The 17,238-nt window shown below is 37.5% G+C and overlaps 2 protein-coding genes across 3 annotated transcripts in view; one reads left to right on the top strand and one right to left on the bottom strand.

Moving 5' to 3' along the window:
• LOC113118632 (delta and Notch-like epidermal growth factor-related receptor) overlaps positions 1 to 926 on the bottom strand; it is a 33,474-nt gene extending 32,548 nt beyond the window's left edge. The window contains exon 1 of the mRNA XM_026287963.1: positions 442 to 926. Within this exon, the coding sequence (XP_026143748.1) occupies positions 442 to 738 (297 nt within the window). The 5' untranslated portion in view covers positions 739 to 926. The remainder of the gene's footprint in view (positions 1 to 441) is intronic.
• A 12,742-nt stretch (positions 927 to 13,668) lies between these two features.
• Positions 13,669 to 15,990, top strand: LOC113118631 (C5a anaphylatoxin chemotactic receptor 1-like). Of its 2 annotated transcripts, XM_026287961.1 has the most exons (3): positions 13,669 to 13,898; positions 14,393 to 14,961; positions 15,081 to 15,315. In XM_026287961.1, the coding sequence occupies exons 2-3, from the start codon at positions 14,398 to 14,400 to the stop codon at positions 15,213 to 15,215; spliced, it is 699 nt and encodes a 232-aa protein (XP_026143746.1). In that variant the 5' UTR covers positions 13,669 to 13,898; positions 14,393 to 14,397; the 3' UTR covers positions 15,216 to 15,315. The 2 variants fall into 2 exon arrangements, with proteins under 2 accessions (XP_026143746.1, XP_026143745.1); XM_026287960.1 differs by having other exon boundaries at positions 14,393 to 15,990.
• The last annotated feature ends 1,248 nt before the right edge of the window (positions 15,991 to 17,238 follow it).

Genomic DNA, 17,238 nt, shown 5'->3' with positions numbered 1-17,238 from the left:
TTTTTACTGATCCAAATTGGTCCATCATCACAACACAAATGCTCCTAACTAGAGATTGTAATAAAGCTTGCATCACCCATCACAGAAAGCCCCATAGTGGTTTCTTATAAAACAAAATGCATGCAAGGAGGTCAACGCTGGATACTTGCGATGTGAATCAAAATGGTGTCAGACTGAGAATGTTTTCTGCTGTTTTGTGTAGCAATACACTGCACATACCTCAGATACACATATCTAACTGCACGACAAACATTAATGCTGTGATCTTTACCTCTAACACACACACACACACTCAGAGCCGCCTCTCCTCTTTTCCTATCTGTTGCCACAGCAACCCAGCACTCTCCATCACATCTCACCGACAGCACATGAGCTTCTGCAGACTTTTGACAGAAATGCAATTATGATGGTTTATTCACACCGACGCGGCTCTGCTCTCACCTCACAGTTCTGTCCCGTGAAGCCCTGTCCACAGATGCAGGTGTAAGCCCAGAAGTCAGTCTGCATCTGTGTGCTCGGACTCTCCTCCATCTCTCCCACTCGACTACAGATGCCTCCGTTCAGACAAGGTCTGCCCTCGCAGGGGTCCGGCGGGGCGCTGGGGGCCTCGGTAGGGCCAGGGCTGGATGTCAGAGGGGTCCCAAGTCCATCCCTCACCCCGAGGATGAGGAGGAGAGGAAGTATGTAGCACTGCATGAAGGCGGTGTGGATCAGGTTCTCTCTGCTCCTGCTCTGCATACGCTGCTGTGGAAGGCAGATCAGTGGATTACAGTCGTTCGCTTGCGGCTGTGTGCGTGTGTGAGAGAGAGACAGAGGGAGCGGTTTGCTGGACTGAAAGGTCTGAGCGTGTTTGAGGACGGGAGAGAGAGGAGCGGAGGGGAGTGACGGCAGGTGACGACACACACGCTCCTCCTCTCAGTGTGTTTCTGCTGTGTCAGTGGAGCTGAAGCTCTGCAACAACAGTCAGACACCTACACATCACACAGTCTCATCACTCAGACTTTCTCACTGGATGCATGCAATTATAGCCATCTGAGATCATTTTGTTGTTATTACTTCAGGGTAGCGAACACATATTCACTATTAATCCAGAGTTTTCCCTAAAATAAATAAATAAATAAAATTCCGCTTACTGATAGTAAGTCAGGCAGATTTTGTAGTAGTTATGTGGTCCCACTTAAGTAGTAAAGATTAATAAAGATGACCTTTACTACTACGTACTTACATAAAAAGTTAGGGACCGATTTGGTGGTATAGGTAGGTAGGTTTAAGTCATAAGGGATGGGTCAACAGTGTATTCACAAATGTAACTACAGAAAATGCAGATGTAATTACATGCAGGTATTTAAAAAAAAAAAAGTATAATGTGAAAACATGTATGTACACAATAAAAAGTGAATTAATATAAATGTAAGTACATAGTACGCAACTAGTTAATTGTGAACACTGTTCCCTTAGCTAAAATGTTACCCACTTCACAATATGGTTACATTACTTGGCCATCATCACTTAACAAGAACTAAAAATGAAATATACCCCTGAAGCATTTATTACTCTCAGTTAATGGTAATGGTATTGTTAATATCTGTTTATATTATTTAATGGACCTTCACTAATAATGTTAACAAAAATTGATAAATATTGTAAATCCATTGATAGTAAATGTTATAGTGTTAACTAATCATTTTGACTAAATTAAATAAAAATAAAACAAGAAACCGTTTTTAGTTCTACAAGTACATTTAGGAATCATAACATTGTAATGTACAGTATAACAAATTCATTTTGAGATTTGTTAAAAATTATTATGTTGGCTTGGCAACAAGCCAACATACTGTTATGCTATTTAAACTTATTTTTATTTTTATTATTATTATTCTTCTGAGAAAAAAATTCTGAACGCTACTCCTCCTAGGGCTTTAAAGCCACAAGCCCCAAACTCGGCAGACACCTGCGGGATAGAGGGGTGGTGTGTGCTATATCTTTTCAGAGTGATCAGACTTAAAGTTTTTTTTTTATTAATTTTTAAATGTAAAAAAAAAATAAAAAAATTGCGCCCCTACAGTTGCAATGACATTTAGGGGCGGAGTCGGGTTTCGTTTCACTTTTAAACTGGTTAAAAATACTGCTGCTCAGCCCAGGCTGTCTACACGGAGCCGAGACCTAGCGAATTCATTCTTATTTAAGACCTTTTAAAAACGCGATTACACGCAATCCACACGTTAGAACACACCAAGAGCTAAATTCAGATGTTTCTGAACTGTTTAAAGTAATAACATTATATATTCGCGGCAGCCAACTGCTCGCGAGCTGGCAATGTATTTCTCTGAACACTTGAAGTCCACAGAGAATTTACAGCCTTTCACATTAAAACACTGCAGCGAAACGGCACAAAACAATTAGAATAATATATTAAATGGTTTTAAAGTAGTTTTGGCCACTGTCACGCTGGTCTTAGCTGGTTTCTAACTGAATCATCAGGCTGAACATCACAGCGAGCTCGCCATGTATTTCTCTGAACACTTGAAGTACACATTTACAGCCTTTCACATTAAAACACTGCAGCGAAACGGCACAAAACAATTTGAATAATATATTAAATGGTTTTAAAGTAGTTTTGGCCACTGTCACGCTGGTCTTAGCTGGTTTCTAACTGAATCATCAGGCGGAACGTCACAGTGAGCTCGCGCTTCAGCCCCGCGCTGCGGGAAACAACTGAGCAGCTGATGGCGCGTGTGCACGAGAGAGAGCCGCGCGTATCGCGGACAGGGACAGCAACACTGAACAGAGCTGCCGTTCAGGACGTTCACTTCCTCCTGGACCTGAACGAACAAATTCAAATCGCAGTTTAAATAAACAGAAAAAAGAGCGAAAAGCAAAAGAGCTCAATTCAGCAGCGCGGTGTTCTGGTGTTCAGGGAGCAAGCAGAGACGCGTCTCAAAGTCTTCTTGCTTTTGTACCGACAACAAATACATACAAAATATGTCGAAATACCCGTGTTGGAAAGTGTGTTCGAATAAATATGTGGTTATGTCTTAAGTGAAAGTAAAGATTTGCAAAAAAAAAAATCGGATGTGTATCATCATAATGGATGCGTTTGTCTCTTAAAGGGACCGCGCCTAATTTACTAGCTCTGCTGTCAGAGTCTTTAATGTATGAAAATGAAAGTAAATCACTCACTGCTCTTGACTAATTACCTTGTAGTACAAGAATTTATCCAAAGTCAATCCAAAAATCAGATAGAATTGTTTTACTAGTGGGTGCAGGCCACTAGTTCATTTATGTAAGTGAGTATGGCAAAATAGTGATCTGTGAAATATTATACCCACTAATTCTTCATACAGTAGGCTACCAGTGAAATTTATTTAAAAAAATAATAATTAAGGACCTGCCCATGTTTTGCTTAAGTGTTTCTTTCTTTAATTGTTAATGCAACCTTTTCACACCACAGACTGAACCAAATGAAGCATTTCTTGCTTGGTAACTGTTCAACAAAGTATTGATAGTTGTGTAAATATTGTCATACTGACAGTCTGAAGTTTTGGTTGATTCCATTACATATCTTTTTATCAAAGTTATCCGAAATTATCAAGATGAATTTGTTCTGAGTTATTGTCATATATTATTACCACTTTCTAAACTACAGCAAATAAACTGTGATTATGTGAGAAATGTTGAAGGTGTCTGAATACATTTTGGTTTGATTGTGTATTTTATCTTACAGTGAAGACTATGCAGTGCTATTTTACATTAACAAAAACAAACTTAAAAAAAGTAAACATTATGTAAATAGCACAAATAAATAAATAGAATGAACATACAGTACAAATTAAACAATTTTAAACAGTGTGTAACTGCATCATCTATACAAACCATTGTGCTTGGACCCCTTATGATCTCCTTGATTTAAAATGCATTGTTTCAGTAATCTTGTGTGTCGTTGCCCACAACGCGACGGTGGCAGGACTGTGAAATACATACACGAGAAAAATAGGCATGACTTATTTCACATCCAGCTAGACAACCCTGTCATAGCTGTTATCATAGCCCAGGCTTTTTATTAAAAAAAGAAAACAGCAAGGGAGCATGGATAAAGACTGTTGCAGGTGTATTTTTTTATGGCATTATTATGTGTATTAATTTTGCATCGGGGCAACTCAATGTTGGGCACACAAGTACTTTGGCTCTTTTGCTCCATGGCCAAGATGGCCAAGCCAACATCAAAGTTAGTTCACTAACTTTTAATTCTAGTTATTATTATTATTATTAATATTATTTGTATTTATTATTTTTTTGTTGTTGTTGAAGATTAACTTAAGGTGAATGTTAAGATAATCTAAAGGTAAAAAAATAAAATAAAAGTAGTATAAACGAGTAAGCAAATATTGACTAGTGTCATTTTAGTATTATTATAGAATTAAGCAGCATTCAATCTGGTTTTAGTTTATTTTCATATTTTCATGTTTCAGTTTAAATTTCAGTCATTTTGTCACATGCTTTTGTTATAATTACTATTTCATATTTCTATTTAGCTTAACTTCAGTTTTAATAATTTTAGTGCTTGAACTTTTTCAGTTAGTTGCAAAGGCACAACTAATTAAATTAAATTTAATTAATTACATTTTCATTTAAAATGAGCTTTTCCGTCTAATATTCAAGTTTTATTTAATTTAGGCTTAATTTAAATGAACAAAAAAACAACACTCATGATAACTGAAACTGATTCTAAAAAAAGCAGCCCTGAGTAAATGTTACTATACTATTACTATACTATTACCATACTATTACTATACTAAGTGATCAGACTCAGTTGCATGCATTGGTTCCAGATGATAAAATGATCAAATGAGAGAAAAGCGTTCCAGCAATAGAGCAGAATCAGAATCATATTTTGAGCTCAGGCTTTTTTGACACACTAATATGTGCATAGCAGCGCACCAGAAATGACTCAGAGCATCGTAGCTACTGAAAGACAACATCTTGGCAAGAATTTTGTTCTCATTTAAGCAGCTTATTATTTACCCTGCAGTCTCCAGCAGAAATGCACAGAACATCCTGTACATTCTTCAAGCAACTCAACATCCAACATCTACTTGGCCCTTTCAGCAGTCCAGTTACAGTAACATCACACTGATGTGCGTTTCTAAACCCGCTTCTCACTGAACAGCAGCTTCTACATCCAAAACGACTGTGAAGTGAGTTGTGTTTTATGATGGCAGACGCCTTCACTGCGCTTCCATCAGAATCTTCTTCAACTCCTGGTTACCATGACAACCGCAAAGGCAGCCCCAGTGCTGTAGCATCTTCATTGTAAGACAGATTCTCACTATAAACTGTTTATGAGCATGCATATTACTAGCATATTTGCTGTTCATCAGTACTTATAAAGCACATATTAATGCCTTATTCTGCATGACCATATTAATCCTACTCCATTCCCACATAACAACTTGTTAACTATTAATAAGCAGCAAATTATTCTAAGTGTTCACTGAGGCAGAAGTCCTAATTAATAGTAAGCTATAGCATTAAAAGTGTGACCAAAAAGCATATATTTTAGACAAATTTTAGATTCATGTTGTCTGTTTAGTTTCAAATGAGACAGGAACAACTATTGCACATCTTTTATAAATTATAGAATTGGATTTTTGAAAATATTTCCTGAAAGATTATACATTTTTTTCAGGTAAAGCGTCCCTTTACAGTAAGACATGTTTTATTTATACCGATATTCAGGAGCAATTTCTAGACAATGGCGCCGCCTCCTGGTCACAGACGGTAGGACACTTTATAAACAGTGTAAAAGTATATAGTCCAAAAACTAGCTTTATTTCCCAACTTCTTCAAAATAGAAAGAAAGCGACACACAAGAGCCAAGAGCGAGTTCGAGGCCGCTTCAGAGAGGAAGGGATTTATGTGCTTCTGCAGAAGTTTGAAGGCTATTTTGGGAGCGATTGTGACAGATGGAAAGATGGCTGGCCTTCACATGCAGCAATCAGTGGCTTCTTGTGATATTTTCTTAGCATCAGATTGATGGAGTAATTTGGCAACTTCTGATGGACTTCACCAATCATCCAGTTTCTCCATCAACTCAAACATTTTCCAAATTATGGCTGAAATGTCAAATTATGAATGGCAGAATATGGCACGAACCCCGCGGCCAAACACACACAAGAACAAAACCGCTTTCAACAGTATAAAAACCTCTCAGATGTTTTCCACATCTGTGTGTCACTATGAATAAGAAATGTATTTGCACTGTGACCATACTGCATTAATGTGTCAATGTCATTTCATCGAATGTGTTACTAAATGCCTGCCATTTGTTTAGCATTTTAATAAAACCATATACACTTCTGTTCAAAAATGTAGGTTAGATTTTTGTTTGTTTCTTTGTTTAATTTGAAACAAATTAATAATTTTATTAAGAAAACTAGTATAAAACAAGTCAAGTAAATGCAGCCATGGTGAACATAAAAAACCATCCAAAAACATTAAAATATCTTCACCCTGAATTTTGCATGGTAGTCTAAACCAGAATGAAGTGATTCTTTACATGCCATGTCAACCAAAGGAAAGACTCATGAAGAATAAACTATTATGATTTACAGTGACTGCAGTTACAGACCTCTACAGCTGCAAAAATATGTCTAAAATCAAGTCTGCTTATAATATCATCAATCTGCACCTGCTGTTATTCTTGTCTCATACTAAATGTAGATAACATTTTGTAAAGGAAGTGGCATAGCATTTCTGATTACAAACCAGATTGTCTGTTTCCTGCTAATGTCTTCCCAAAAAATAAATAAATAAATAAATAAATTGAAATGAAATTTATGCTATTTCAAGATGGACATTTGGTTGCAATTAAAAAGCAATGCATGTACAATCCATATGTAAAGCTGCAGTCGGATAACTTTTGTCGCTCTAGCGGTTAATAAACAGAACTGCTTGCGTCTTGCGGAAGAACATCGTAGCCGGAACTACTTCTCTCTGTTTATGTCTTTGAATAATCACAAAGGTACTGGGTTACTCCGCCGCGGTATCCCCGAAGCAATCTAAAATAGTCCGAATATAAACACTTATTATAGGTGCACCCTAGTGATTCAGGACAAGCTAAAAACACGGTTTGGAAAATTGATTCATGGTGTATTTGCTCATTATATACATTTTTCTACATTTTGAACACAAACAAAGTTACGGACTGCAGCTCTGATTGGTTGTTTCTTAACGGGAGTGATGTATTTCTGCAAATGGCAATAGGACACTGGGAGGAGCCACAGGAGCTTGATTTTTTCACAGATTATCTGTCTCATATTCTACTGTCAGGACATAATGACAGGTTTAACAAATATGTAAAAAATATATTTTTACAAAAGTTACCTACTGCAGCTTTAAGAAAGCCAGCTCTGATATCTGATATTAGATCCATGCACACTAGTAAGTGCACACCTGGCGCGTGTGCCAGACCGCTTGAGTCCACTCACTGCTCTGACGTCACCGGCCCTGCCATACTAATCGACATAGACACTAATCCAGCTCTTCTATAAAGCCTTTCTCCTCTGCTAGGGAGGGAATGAGAGAGAGAGAGGAGTTTAGGATAAAGACAGTAAGGCAAGTGGAAGAAGTCTCTGAGGGAAATGCTCAACATTGCAGTGCTTGACTGGAGTATCTACTTGCAGTATTTTTCCTATTGTGTCCACCACTGACCCATAGCCACAGGCCTTCACTGGTCACTGCACTCTCAGGCGTCGCACTGGAAGGACAGTGTCCCCCGATGGGGCCGGTGGAGGGGCAGTGCTCTGGGAACTGCTCCTCTCTGCCCCCTATCATCATACCCGACATGGGCAGCATGGAGCTCTGCACCACACAAGAGGATGGATGCCTTCCCACAGATGGGTAGGACCCCATACAGATTCTGTGTGCCTCTTTCTGTGACTCAAGACTGAACAGATGGCTTGAGTTTAAAATATGTAACAGGGGACTAACACTTACGTATAACGCTAATGGCTTTTTGGCCTAAAATGTGGCAGGTATGCTCGATTTATAGCTTAATTGCATGCATGCAAACTGATGATGCTTTTGCTTTTCAATGTAATAGTAATGCGATTTTAAAGGAAAATTTTTTTAAAATGATACTTGTATAATTTGTGATAAATTTAATATACAACAACATAGCTTTACAGTTAAAAAAAACTTTTTAAGAATATGTTAACAGTAAGAGAAATATGCATTAAAATTCCATCCCATGATGGCTAAAACATTATCAGTTTTTCTGATACATTTCTGGCAGCTGGCAGATTGCACTGCCAAAAATTAACTAAAAATATTTGTACATTATATTATTATATTATTTATATTATGTTTTCTTAAAAACTGCATTTAAACAATATTTATAGTGAAAAGTGCTATACTAATAAATTTCCTGTTCCAACAAACTAAAACAATAGTCCAGTCTAGAGTCATGAATGCATGAACTAGCTTTTCTGCTTCAGAAACAGATAACATGTTTCGAAGCTTGGCAATGTTTCTAAGATGGAAGAATGCAGTTTTTGTAACATTGGAAATATGATTTTCAAAAGACAAGTTGCTGTCTAATGTAACACCCAGATTATTGACTGTAGAGGAAGTAACAGTACTTCCGTCTAGTTGCAAATTGCAATCAAACAGATTCTGTGTACTGTTTTTTTGGTCAAAATTAGTAATATCTCTGTCTTATCCAAATTTAATATGAGAAAATTATTGGTCATCCAATCATTTACATTTTTAACACACTCCGTTAGCTTAGATAATTGGGAAGTCTGGTCTCGTTGAGATATATAGCTGAGTATCATCAGCATAACAGTGGAAGCTAATTCCGTATTTTCTAATAATATTACCAAGGGGCAACATGTATATTGAAAATATAAGGGGACCTAGGACAGATCCTTGTGGTGAAGTGACAGCTGTAATATTTTAAAATTAGTTTTACGCAATAAATATTTAAACAGTTCAAGTTTAATTTCAGCCTGTTATATTATCACACTTTTGAACATGCAGCAATCCAAATTGTACAGTATAATGTTTTTTTTTAAATGCCTGGTCAGGGGATATGGGAAAAACATTCAAATTTGTTAAAAGAACAACCACATACAACCACGTTTACTTGCATATCTTGTTAGAAAAGTTCACAGCTGCACTGCAAAATAAACTACAGAAAATTTAGTTCAATTCTGCCCACATCGAAATTTTGTACTTCTCCCTTTTCAAGTTTAGAATAGCATATTTGTTTCGAATGCAACATTTCTTTGCATAAAAGCGTCTATTCAGCACATCAGAGTGAATGGAAAAAGTTGAGCTGCTAAATGTGATTCGACACATACTGCACGGATCACACATCCCACAATGCAAAGCTCTCTCAACTCTGCATTCCATTTCTAGTGTGATGAATGAACCAGCTGATAATACCTGTGATCTATATTTCACAGCATTATTATTATTATTTTTTAAATGCTGAGATATATTTGTCACAATTTATTTATTTATTTTTTTCAAGTTTTAACTGGATGCCAACTCATATGCAACAAGATATCATGTGACTTAGCATTCACAGTTTTAAGTTCCATAAAACATACTTTTTGCATACAAAAAAAAAAAAAAGTGCAATGGACAATATTCTTTATGTATATTTCATATCTGCAGCGATGACCCATAATGCCGTAGTCATCCAATCTGTTGGTAATGAAAACTGACTATATGAGGGCATAATCCATTTTGATATAATCTGGCCCTGGCTGTCTCTTATAAGCATTGTAATCCGACCGTTCAGCAGAAGCTTGAGAGAGGAACGATTAGTCACAGGTCACCTGAGAGCAACTGCGCCACACCAACAGACCAGATCTTGTTTCTTAGCATTAAGACTGTTGTAAACACACATCTTCAATATATATATTTTTTGTCTTTGCCTTGTTTGAGTGGCTCACATACCTGCTTAATATTATTGATTTAGCTTTCCATCAGAAACAATAAGATGGTAGGGTTATGATAATCACACAAGCAAAGTTATTGTTCCACGGGTGATATTCAAAATTATTTTTATACAACAGTTCAATTAACTAGAAGTTAGAACTATTTTTTGTTTGGTTTAAATTATTCCTCGAAATACCAGTTTCAAAAGAATCTTTTCTTTTCAGCTATCCCACTACATGTCTGTTTTGTTTATTAATTTAATTTAAATTAATTTTGTTTTATTTATTTTATGTTTAACATGATAATACTCCAAATCCCTCCCAACAGGTTGTTCGTCACTCTACCTTAACAGCCTGTTTACTGATTTCAAAATGTAACTTGCAAAATGTTAATAAAATATAAATAAATTAAAGGGCTTTAATGCAGCAACAATACACTTGTACAGCTATTTATTTATTAATTTATTTATTCACTAAATTTAGGGGGCTCAAAAGGTCACAAAAATACACAAGTGAGTATCTGAGTATATGAGAGCAACGAATAGTAGTTGTGACTTGTGACTGTTCCACTGCTATTCCAACTTGTAGGCCTAATTCAGATTTGTTCCATATGCCATGATCTCACTATATAACAGAGTGATGGAGTACCCAGAGGCCCAGGACATGGAGGAATACCCACTTCAGACAAATGGGGACAGACTGCCCTTTCAGGTAAAAAACTGAGTCATCGTTCATCCTTTTGTCTTCCCTTATGAAACAAAAATATATTGCAGTATATTGGAAAATATCATGTAATATATTAGGCATATATTCTTATATATATTTATTTTTTTCCAATATATTGCAATATATTGAAAGCGGCAATCATTTGTATATTTTGCAATATATTATATAATATATGCATCATCAATATATTATTAAATGTATTCAAATATATAAAATATTAGAAAATAAAAAGGGAAAATAATATATTACAATATATCAAAATATATTTTAAGAAATATATTTGTAAATATATTTTCCTTTCGTAAGGGTTTTCTGTGAAGTCTTTAATGATATAGGGTATATTTAGGTAAAATGGATAAGGTTTTGCCTTGCAAACACTGTGTAGATTTTTTATATTGCTGTGTCAACATTGGCTCATCCAATCTCATGAGTTTGGCGCTGGAATATCTGTTTGGAAAGTGTACAGCAATTCCATTAGTGGTGCCATTAGTTGCACACAGCAGCTTCAATCTACTCATTTGCAGACTTAAAGAGTTACTAGGTATTGCATCAACAGTGTGGTCATGCTGAAGCAATGCTTATCTAAGTATTGTTTTATTTGATTACAACTGCCGTTCCCTCACTAGTTTTTAAGCAATAAAGATCCCAAAGCAGATTGCGGCATCACATATGCTAGAATTTCACAATGGTGTTGAGTTTCATCAGTTACGTGATGGACATGAACCACTGAAGATTTCTCTGCTGTCTCTCTTTCCTTTATTTTGCAGATCTTCCCAGATCCATTGGAAGTAGTTTTGAGTACTGAAGGATGTCTGACTTGCGTGCCGCAGGAAAAGGAGCGCCAGCCGTCCATCGTGGTGGAGCCGACTGACGTCAGCGAGGTGGAGAGCGGTGAGCTGCGCTGGCCCCCAGAAGATGTGGGCTTTGACGAAGATGAAGATCTGTTCTTGGAGCAGTGCATCCCACCTGCTAACATCACAGACTGGGGGGAGGATGAGGAACAGAGCTCGGTTACTGAAAACCACCAGCAGAACACTTCTCTTTTAGGTACTTTCACAACCATTCAGAACCACATCTAGACCCACACAATTTGTGTTGCCTTCCTTTGGGGGTAATTTGGTGGGAAAACAGTGGTTATCAGTCGAACTGAACATGGTTAAACATGATAAAACAGATCTGAGAGTACTACACTTTTCAGTGAAGTCATATTTTTGTAGACCAACCTGGAAGTTTGCAGCACACTATAACCCATAGAATTTATTTCCCCCACTGGCTGTTGGATTATTGCAGAAACTAAGCTCTGTGAATGACAAAAATTATGATTCTTACAGTGCATGTTTTGTTCATAACGATAATCTTCACAAATGAAAATGTTTTGCATTTTTGAAGCCTAAGTAAAAAGCTAAATAAACTACACCATGGCCACATGACTTCAACATCACTACCGTTAACCTTCCAACAACTCTTTATTTGAAATCTACAAGTTGGAAAGTTTAAGAATAGTTTGCAAGAATGTGATTATAAACATAACAAGGCTGTGAAAGCGACTAGAGAGTAGAATGAATGGCTGTTGGGTATGATGACATCTCATGACCCCGACAACCTCTGTAGTCCAATTAAGCATTTTTTTTTCTTTTTTAGATTTTCAAGTATAAAATCTTATATATATTACAAGTGGGTATTACTGATCATTTTAATGTCACGGAATAGGATGCGACTGGAAGTGTTAAAATGCTAACTTTGTTTCCAGGTTATGGCATAGGTTATGGTAGATAAAATAATGCTCAAATTAGCCAAACTATCAAACATACAAAACCCCATAGAGCAGGGGATGTGTGGAGCCATGAACTTTCAGACTGAAGTTCCATGGGCTTAAAAAAACATAGCAGTGGTTTCTGCAGGAAATCAGTTTACTTCTCTATCTTGCTCCTAAACCTCTCTTTAAACAGTGGGCAACAGATATTGCAGCCAAAATGGGTTGTTGCTAAACTACTGTATATATGTATATACGTGTTGCTCATTTTCAGTTTCATTTACATTAGAGGAGTCTAGTTTTGTTTCAATTTCTCTATATGTCTATCCATCTGTATGTAGATCTTCAAACAGAAGACTTTAGGGACGACACCCCGACTCTACCTCCAGAGAGTGCTTCAACGCTGAACTGATGCCCAATGAACCCTTCCTGTAATGACTTTATAGGTCATTACCACGAACCCTACACTTATTAATAAACCCTTCAGGAAATGAGAGGAAGGTTACTGAAGACCAATGGGACTGTGCGGTGTAGACTGTGGTCTGATAATGGGCTGACACTTTCCGTAGACTAGAAAAAAAAAAAGCAACAGAAACTTGTGAAGACAATCATATATTGTAATATAGTGGCCCATAGAGTCATTACAGTCTTTCGTAGGTTTTTTCATGAAAAATTATTTATTTTTTTCTGTATTTTGGCATTTAAACCAGTCAGCATGTTCACATCATGCAAATCTGAAAGAAAAAGAGAAATCATCGAAAAAAGGGGAAGGAGCATAACAGAAACTTGCATTTTAGTGACACCACTTATCTTCTGTTGAAGTGTTATGTAAAAGAGGAGTTCAAATGTGTTGTAATGGAATATTTCTTTCAACACTTTGAAAGAAAAGTTTAATTTTGTGCCGTATTTGTCCCTTTCTTCTTTTATCCATGTCAGTTGCATTTCTGTGATATTCATCTGCATTTTAACTTTATAAAAATACTTTTAATTTTAAAAATACAGCACATTGTGTATGTTTATACCAAACAGAAACAACTATTTTTTCCAAAGCAACTTTGTCACTAAGTTGTTGAGAAGCATTTGTCTATGCAAAATGTACATACAATGTTTTTCCTCAATTCAAAGCAATAAAATGCATCAGTACGACTACTGATTCTTGCCTAACAGTTTTGTCCAATCACATCACAATAACATGACCCTAAAAAAGGAGAACAACATCTGCTGATACAGATAGCTAGACATCATCCTTCTCATCTCTGTTCCAGTTACAAATGAGTCTCCCAATGAGTTTAGAAAGTTTTTAAAGACCAACATCATGTAAAAGTGCTTGTAAAACATCGCTAAGGAAAAGGCTCTGCACACCACACTTCACCTGCAATTGTTTCCTGGTTATAAGAGACACAAAAACAGACGAGCTGAATCACATCTGGTGTAGGAGATTGGTATAACTTCACAGCGTGAAATTCTGAGAGGTATTTTTATTGTTCATTTTCCTTGATTTTTCACACTTTTAGAGTTTCATTTATGTATTGTTGAACTGAATAAAGAAAAACAAAATGTTTCTTTATTCCGAGAAGAAAAAGAAAAGGAAAAAGATTTTCATTGTATGGACACTTCTTTCATGTTCCACATAAGAAAGAATGACTTTACAATGAAGCAATTATAACATGATTTTCATTTTATTTTATTTTTTTTCAAAATGTACTTTTAAGAAGACAAACTTTAAGAAACGCCTTGCAATTTTTTTACAATGACCTCTTAAGTTGTAAAAGATTCATTAAAAAAAAAAAAAAACGTGTCTTCACAATTGCATCATAAAAGTTGCAACGTTTGACTCTTTAAAATGAGATTTATTTATCAAATAACATGACCAGACTCTTAAATAACCACTAGACACTTCTTTAAGGGTTTTAGCTTTGAGTAACTTTGAAGATTTACTGTTGTTTGTCTGTTTCTCATTTCACAGCTGAAATGGAGGAAGTTGACAATTCTTATGGTGACTTTTCTGATTATTACTTTAATATGACCGACTGGTGTGAGGGGGTTATAAACTGCACCCCTTTTGTGCTCCCCACTGAACCGCCACTGTCCAGGATTGGTTACCGGCATTGGATCACTCTGGTCTGTTACCTCATTGTGTTCCTGCTGGGTGTCCCGGGGAATGCTCTGGTGGTGTGGGTGACCGCGTTTCGAATGCCGAACAATGTGAACGCACAGTGGTTTCTGAATCTGGCCATCGCGGATCTGCTGTGCTGCTTGTCGTTGCCTCTCCTCATGGTGCCGCTCGTCCAGGACCAGCACTGGCCTTATGGTGCTTTGGGTTGCAAAATACTCAGCGGTTTGCTCTACATGATGATGTACTGCAGCGTTCTGCTCCTGGTCGTGATCAGCTTGGACCGTTTCCTACTGGTGACCAAACCAGTGTGGTGCCAGAACAACAGGAACACGAGGCAGGCCCGCTGCGTCTGTTTGGTCGTCTGGATTCTCGCTCTCCTCGCTGGTTCCCCTCAGTTTGCTCACATGGAGATACATGAAGTGAGCAAGACTAAGATTTTGTGCCGTGGCAGATACAGTGGCTTAGGTCATGCATGGTCTGTTACTCTAACCCGCTTTTTTCTGTCTTTTCTGCTGCCTTTCCTGATCATCTGCATCAGCCATTGGAAGGTTTACCTCAAGACAAGCTCTGGCCGAGGGCAAAAAGGCAGCGACAAGTCAGGCCGGGCGCTACGTGTCATCCTGGCATTGGTGCTCAGCTTCTTCCTATGTTGGATTCCTTTGAACATTGTTGATATTCTTCAGTTAATAATGCAAAGCCAACCCCATCACGTTCAAGCCAACTTGCATCTAGCCAGTGTGCTGACGCTCTGCTTAGCTTACATTAACAGCTGCCTGAACCCGCTGCTCTACGTATGTCTAGGCCGCGGTTTTAAGGAAAATCTGATTAGCTCACTGCGAAGTGTGTTTCACTTAGCATCCGAGGCACCGCCCCATCGAATCAGCATGACAGCAAACAGTAAATCAACCACAGACGGGTTCAGAGAGGAGCCAATCTATTCAAATACCATCCCCAGGAATCATTTGTAGGTTTATAGAAATAAACCTATACATTGGACATGCTGCTCAACTAAGATGAACAAACTTGTTCACCAGTAACCAGTAGGCTATAGTAAATCTCTCACCTGTCATAGTTAATCAAAAACAGCAGAGCACAGTTCACTATGTTAACATGCACTAATTTTCACTAATCAAAATTAATCCAGTTTTAATTCAGATTCTGGAAGTTGTGTTTATATGAGCACTAAACCTTATAGTCTGATTCACATATATTTGTTTATATGCACACTGCACCTGTTGCGAACAAAACTTAAAGTGCATGAAACAGAGAAAGCCACTACAAGAATGTTGCAATCGTCCTATGTGTAAGCCCCGCCCACTTAGTTAATGTTGCGAACTCTGACAAACAGTTGCTGAGTCCCAATTCGCCTACTTATACTACGACCTAAAAGTATGTATTTTTTTTGTGAGGGAAAAGTACATACTTTTGAGTGTGTAGCAAAAGAGTATTTCACGAGTTCACCCTTACATCTAATCTGAAGGCAAATAGTAGGCATATTTTGGCGTGCTGGCCTGGGGGAGGGGTCCGGGCCCGGAGCATAGCCCGAACCCAAATAACTCCCCCTATCCCTAATTTGGGATAAATAGATTAGAAGTGAGGAGTTGGGGTGGAGGAGGGTTGCCGAAAAACTGTCGTGGGACAGGAGGTAGGAAGACTGGATATATATACGCTTGCGTGCTATTTAAGATGATTAGCTAAACGAGATGCACCTGTGCCAAATTGGATGATTATCTGATCGTGCTTCTCCCGAACTTTGTTAATAAAACCACATGCACGCTCTGGGACATACTTCGATGACGTCATGCAACATGAATGACAACGTGGTTGACTAGTTACGCACACCACAACTGTTAACGTTTCATTCATTCTTTATGTCCAATAAAATTTTATTTACTATTCCCATCATTTTTTCTCATCGTTTTTTTTCACAATACATTTTTCTATGTGTGTTTCTACCAAGTTGAGGAGTGAGGAAGCAAGGCTGCGTCGTAGAACCAAACGCAGGACGTTTGTGAGGCGGCTGGTTCTGAAGTTCATGTGCAATGTGTGTAACGAAATAAAATATAACTTTAATTAGGGTTAAACATTTGAATTCTCACACTTAAAAGCTGAGGGCGCATCTCCGCTGCTGCACCCGGCTGCCATGTTTATATCACCACAAAGCCATCGCAAAGCTCCTCCCTCCCGTACGCAATGGGTTGTGGGCAATATTAGCACTTAGAGTGTGCATTGATCTGCACTTCGAATTCTAACCGGAAATAGTAGACCATCCGGGTATCTTTGGAATACTATTTTCAACATACTACGATTTGGGACGTACTAATTCTAGTTTCGCATACTATTTAGGACGGATAGTATGCGAATTGGGACTCAGCAAGTGTTTCTAACTGTCTTACAATGACAGCTGTCAGTGTGAAAACCTTTGTATCTTTCGATACATTTTGGACACAGAAAGACCACCATTCAAGAGCAACTTAAATATTCAAAGGAGAGATATGAAATATTTTAAAATGAATATGATAATGTGTGAGTATTAATTTGCAAGCGAGGGTTTACAGATCACAATGCAAGCGGGAAAAGCCTCATGTTACGTTCGTCACGATCACAGACAACAACAACCCGGATCAATGCTGTTTATCTGTCACAGGGTGCGATTACATTAATTTACATTTAACCAGTTTATTATAAGAGATAGT

Source organism: Carassius auratus, chromosome 18 (genome assembly GCF_003368295.1).
Source record: "Carassius auratus strain Wakin chromosome 18, ASM336829v1, whole genome shotgun sequence".
NCBI classification, from domain to species: domain Eukaryota; kingdom Metazoa; phylum Chordata; class Actinopteri; order Cypriniformes; family Cyprinidae; genus Carassius; species Carassius auratus.
Note: the sequence above shows the minus strand (reverse complement) of the source record. Positions and strands in the feature narration are given on the sequence as shown.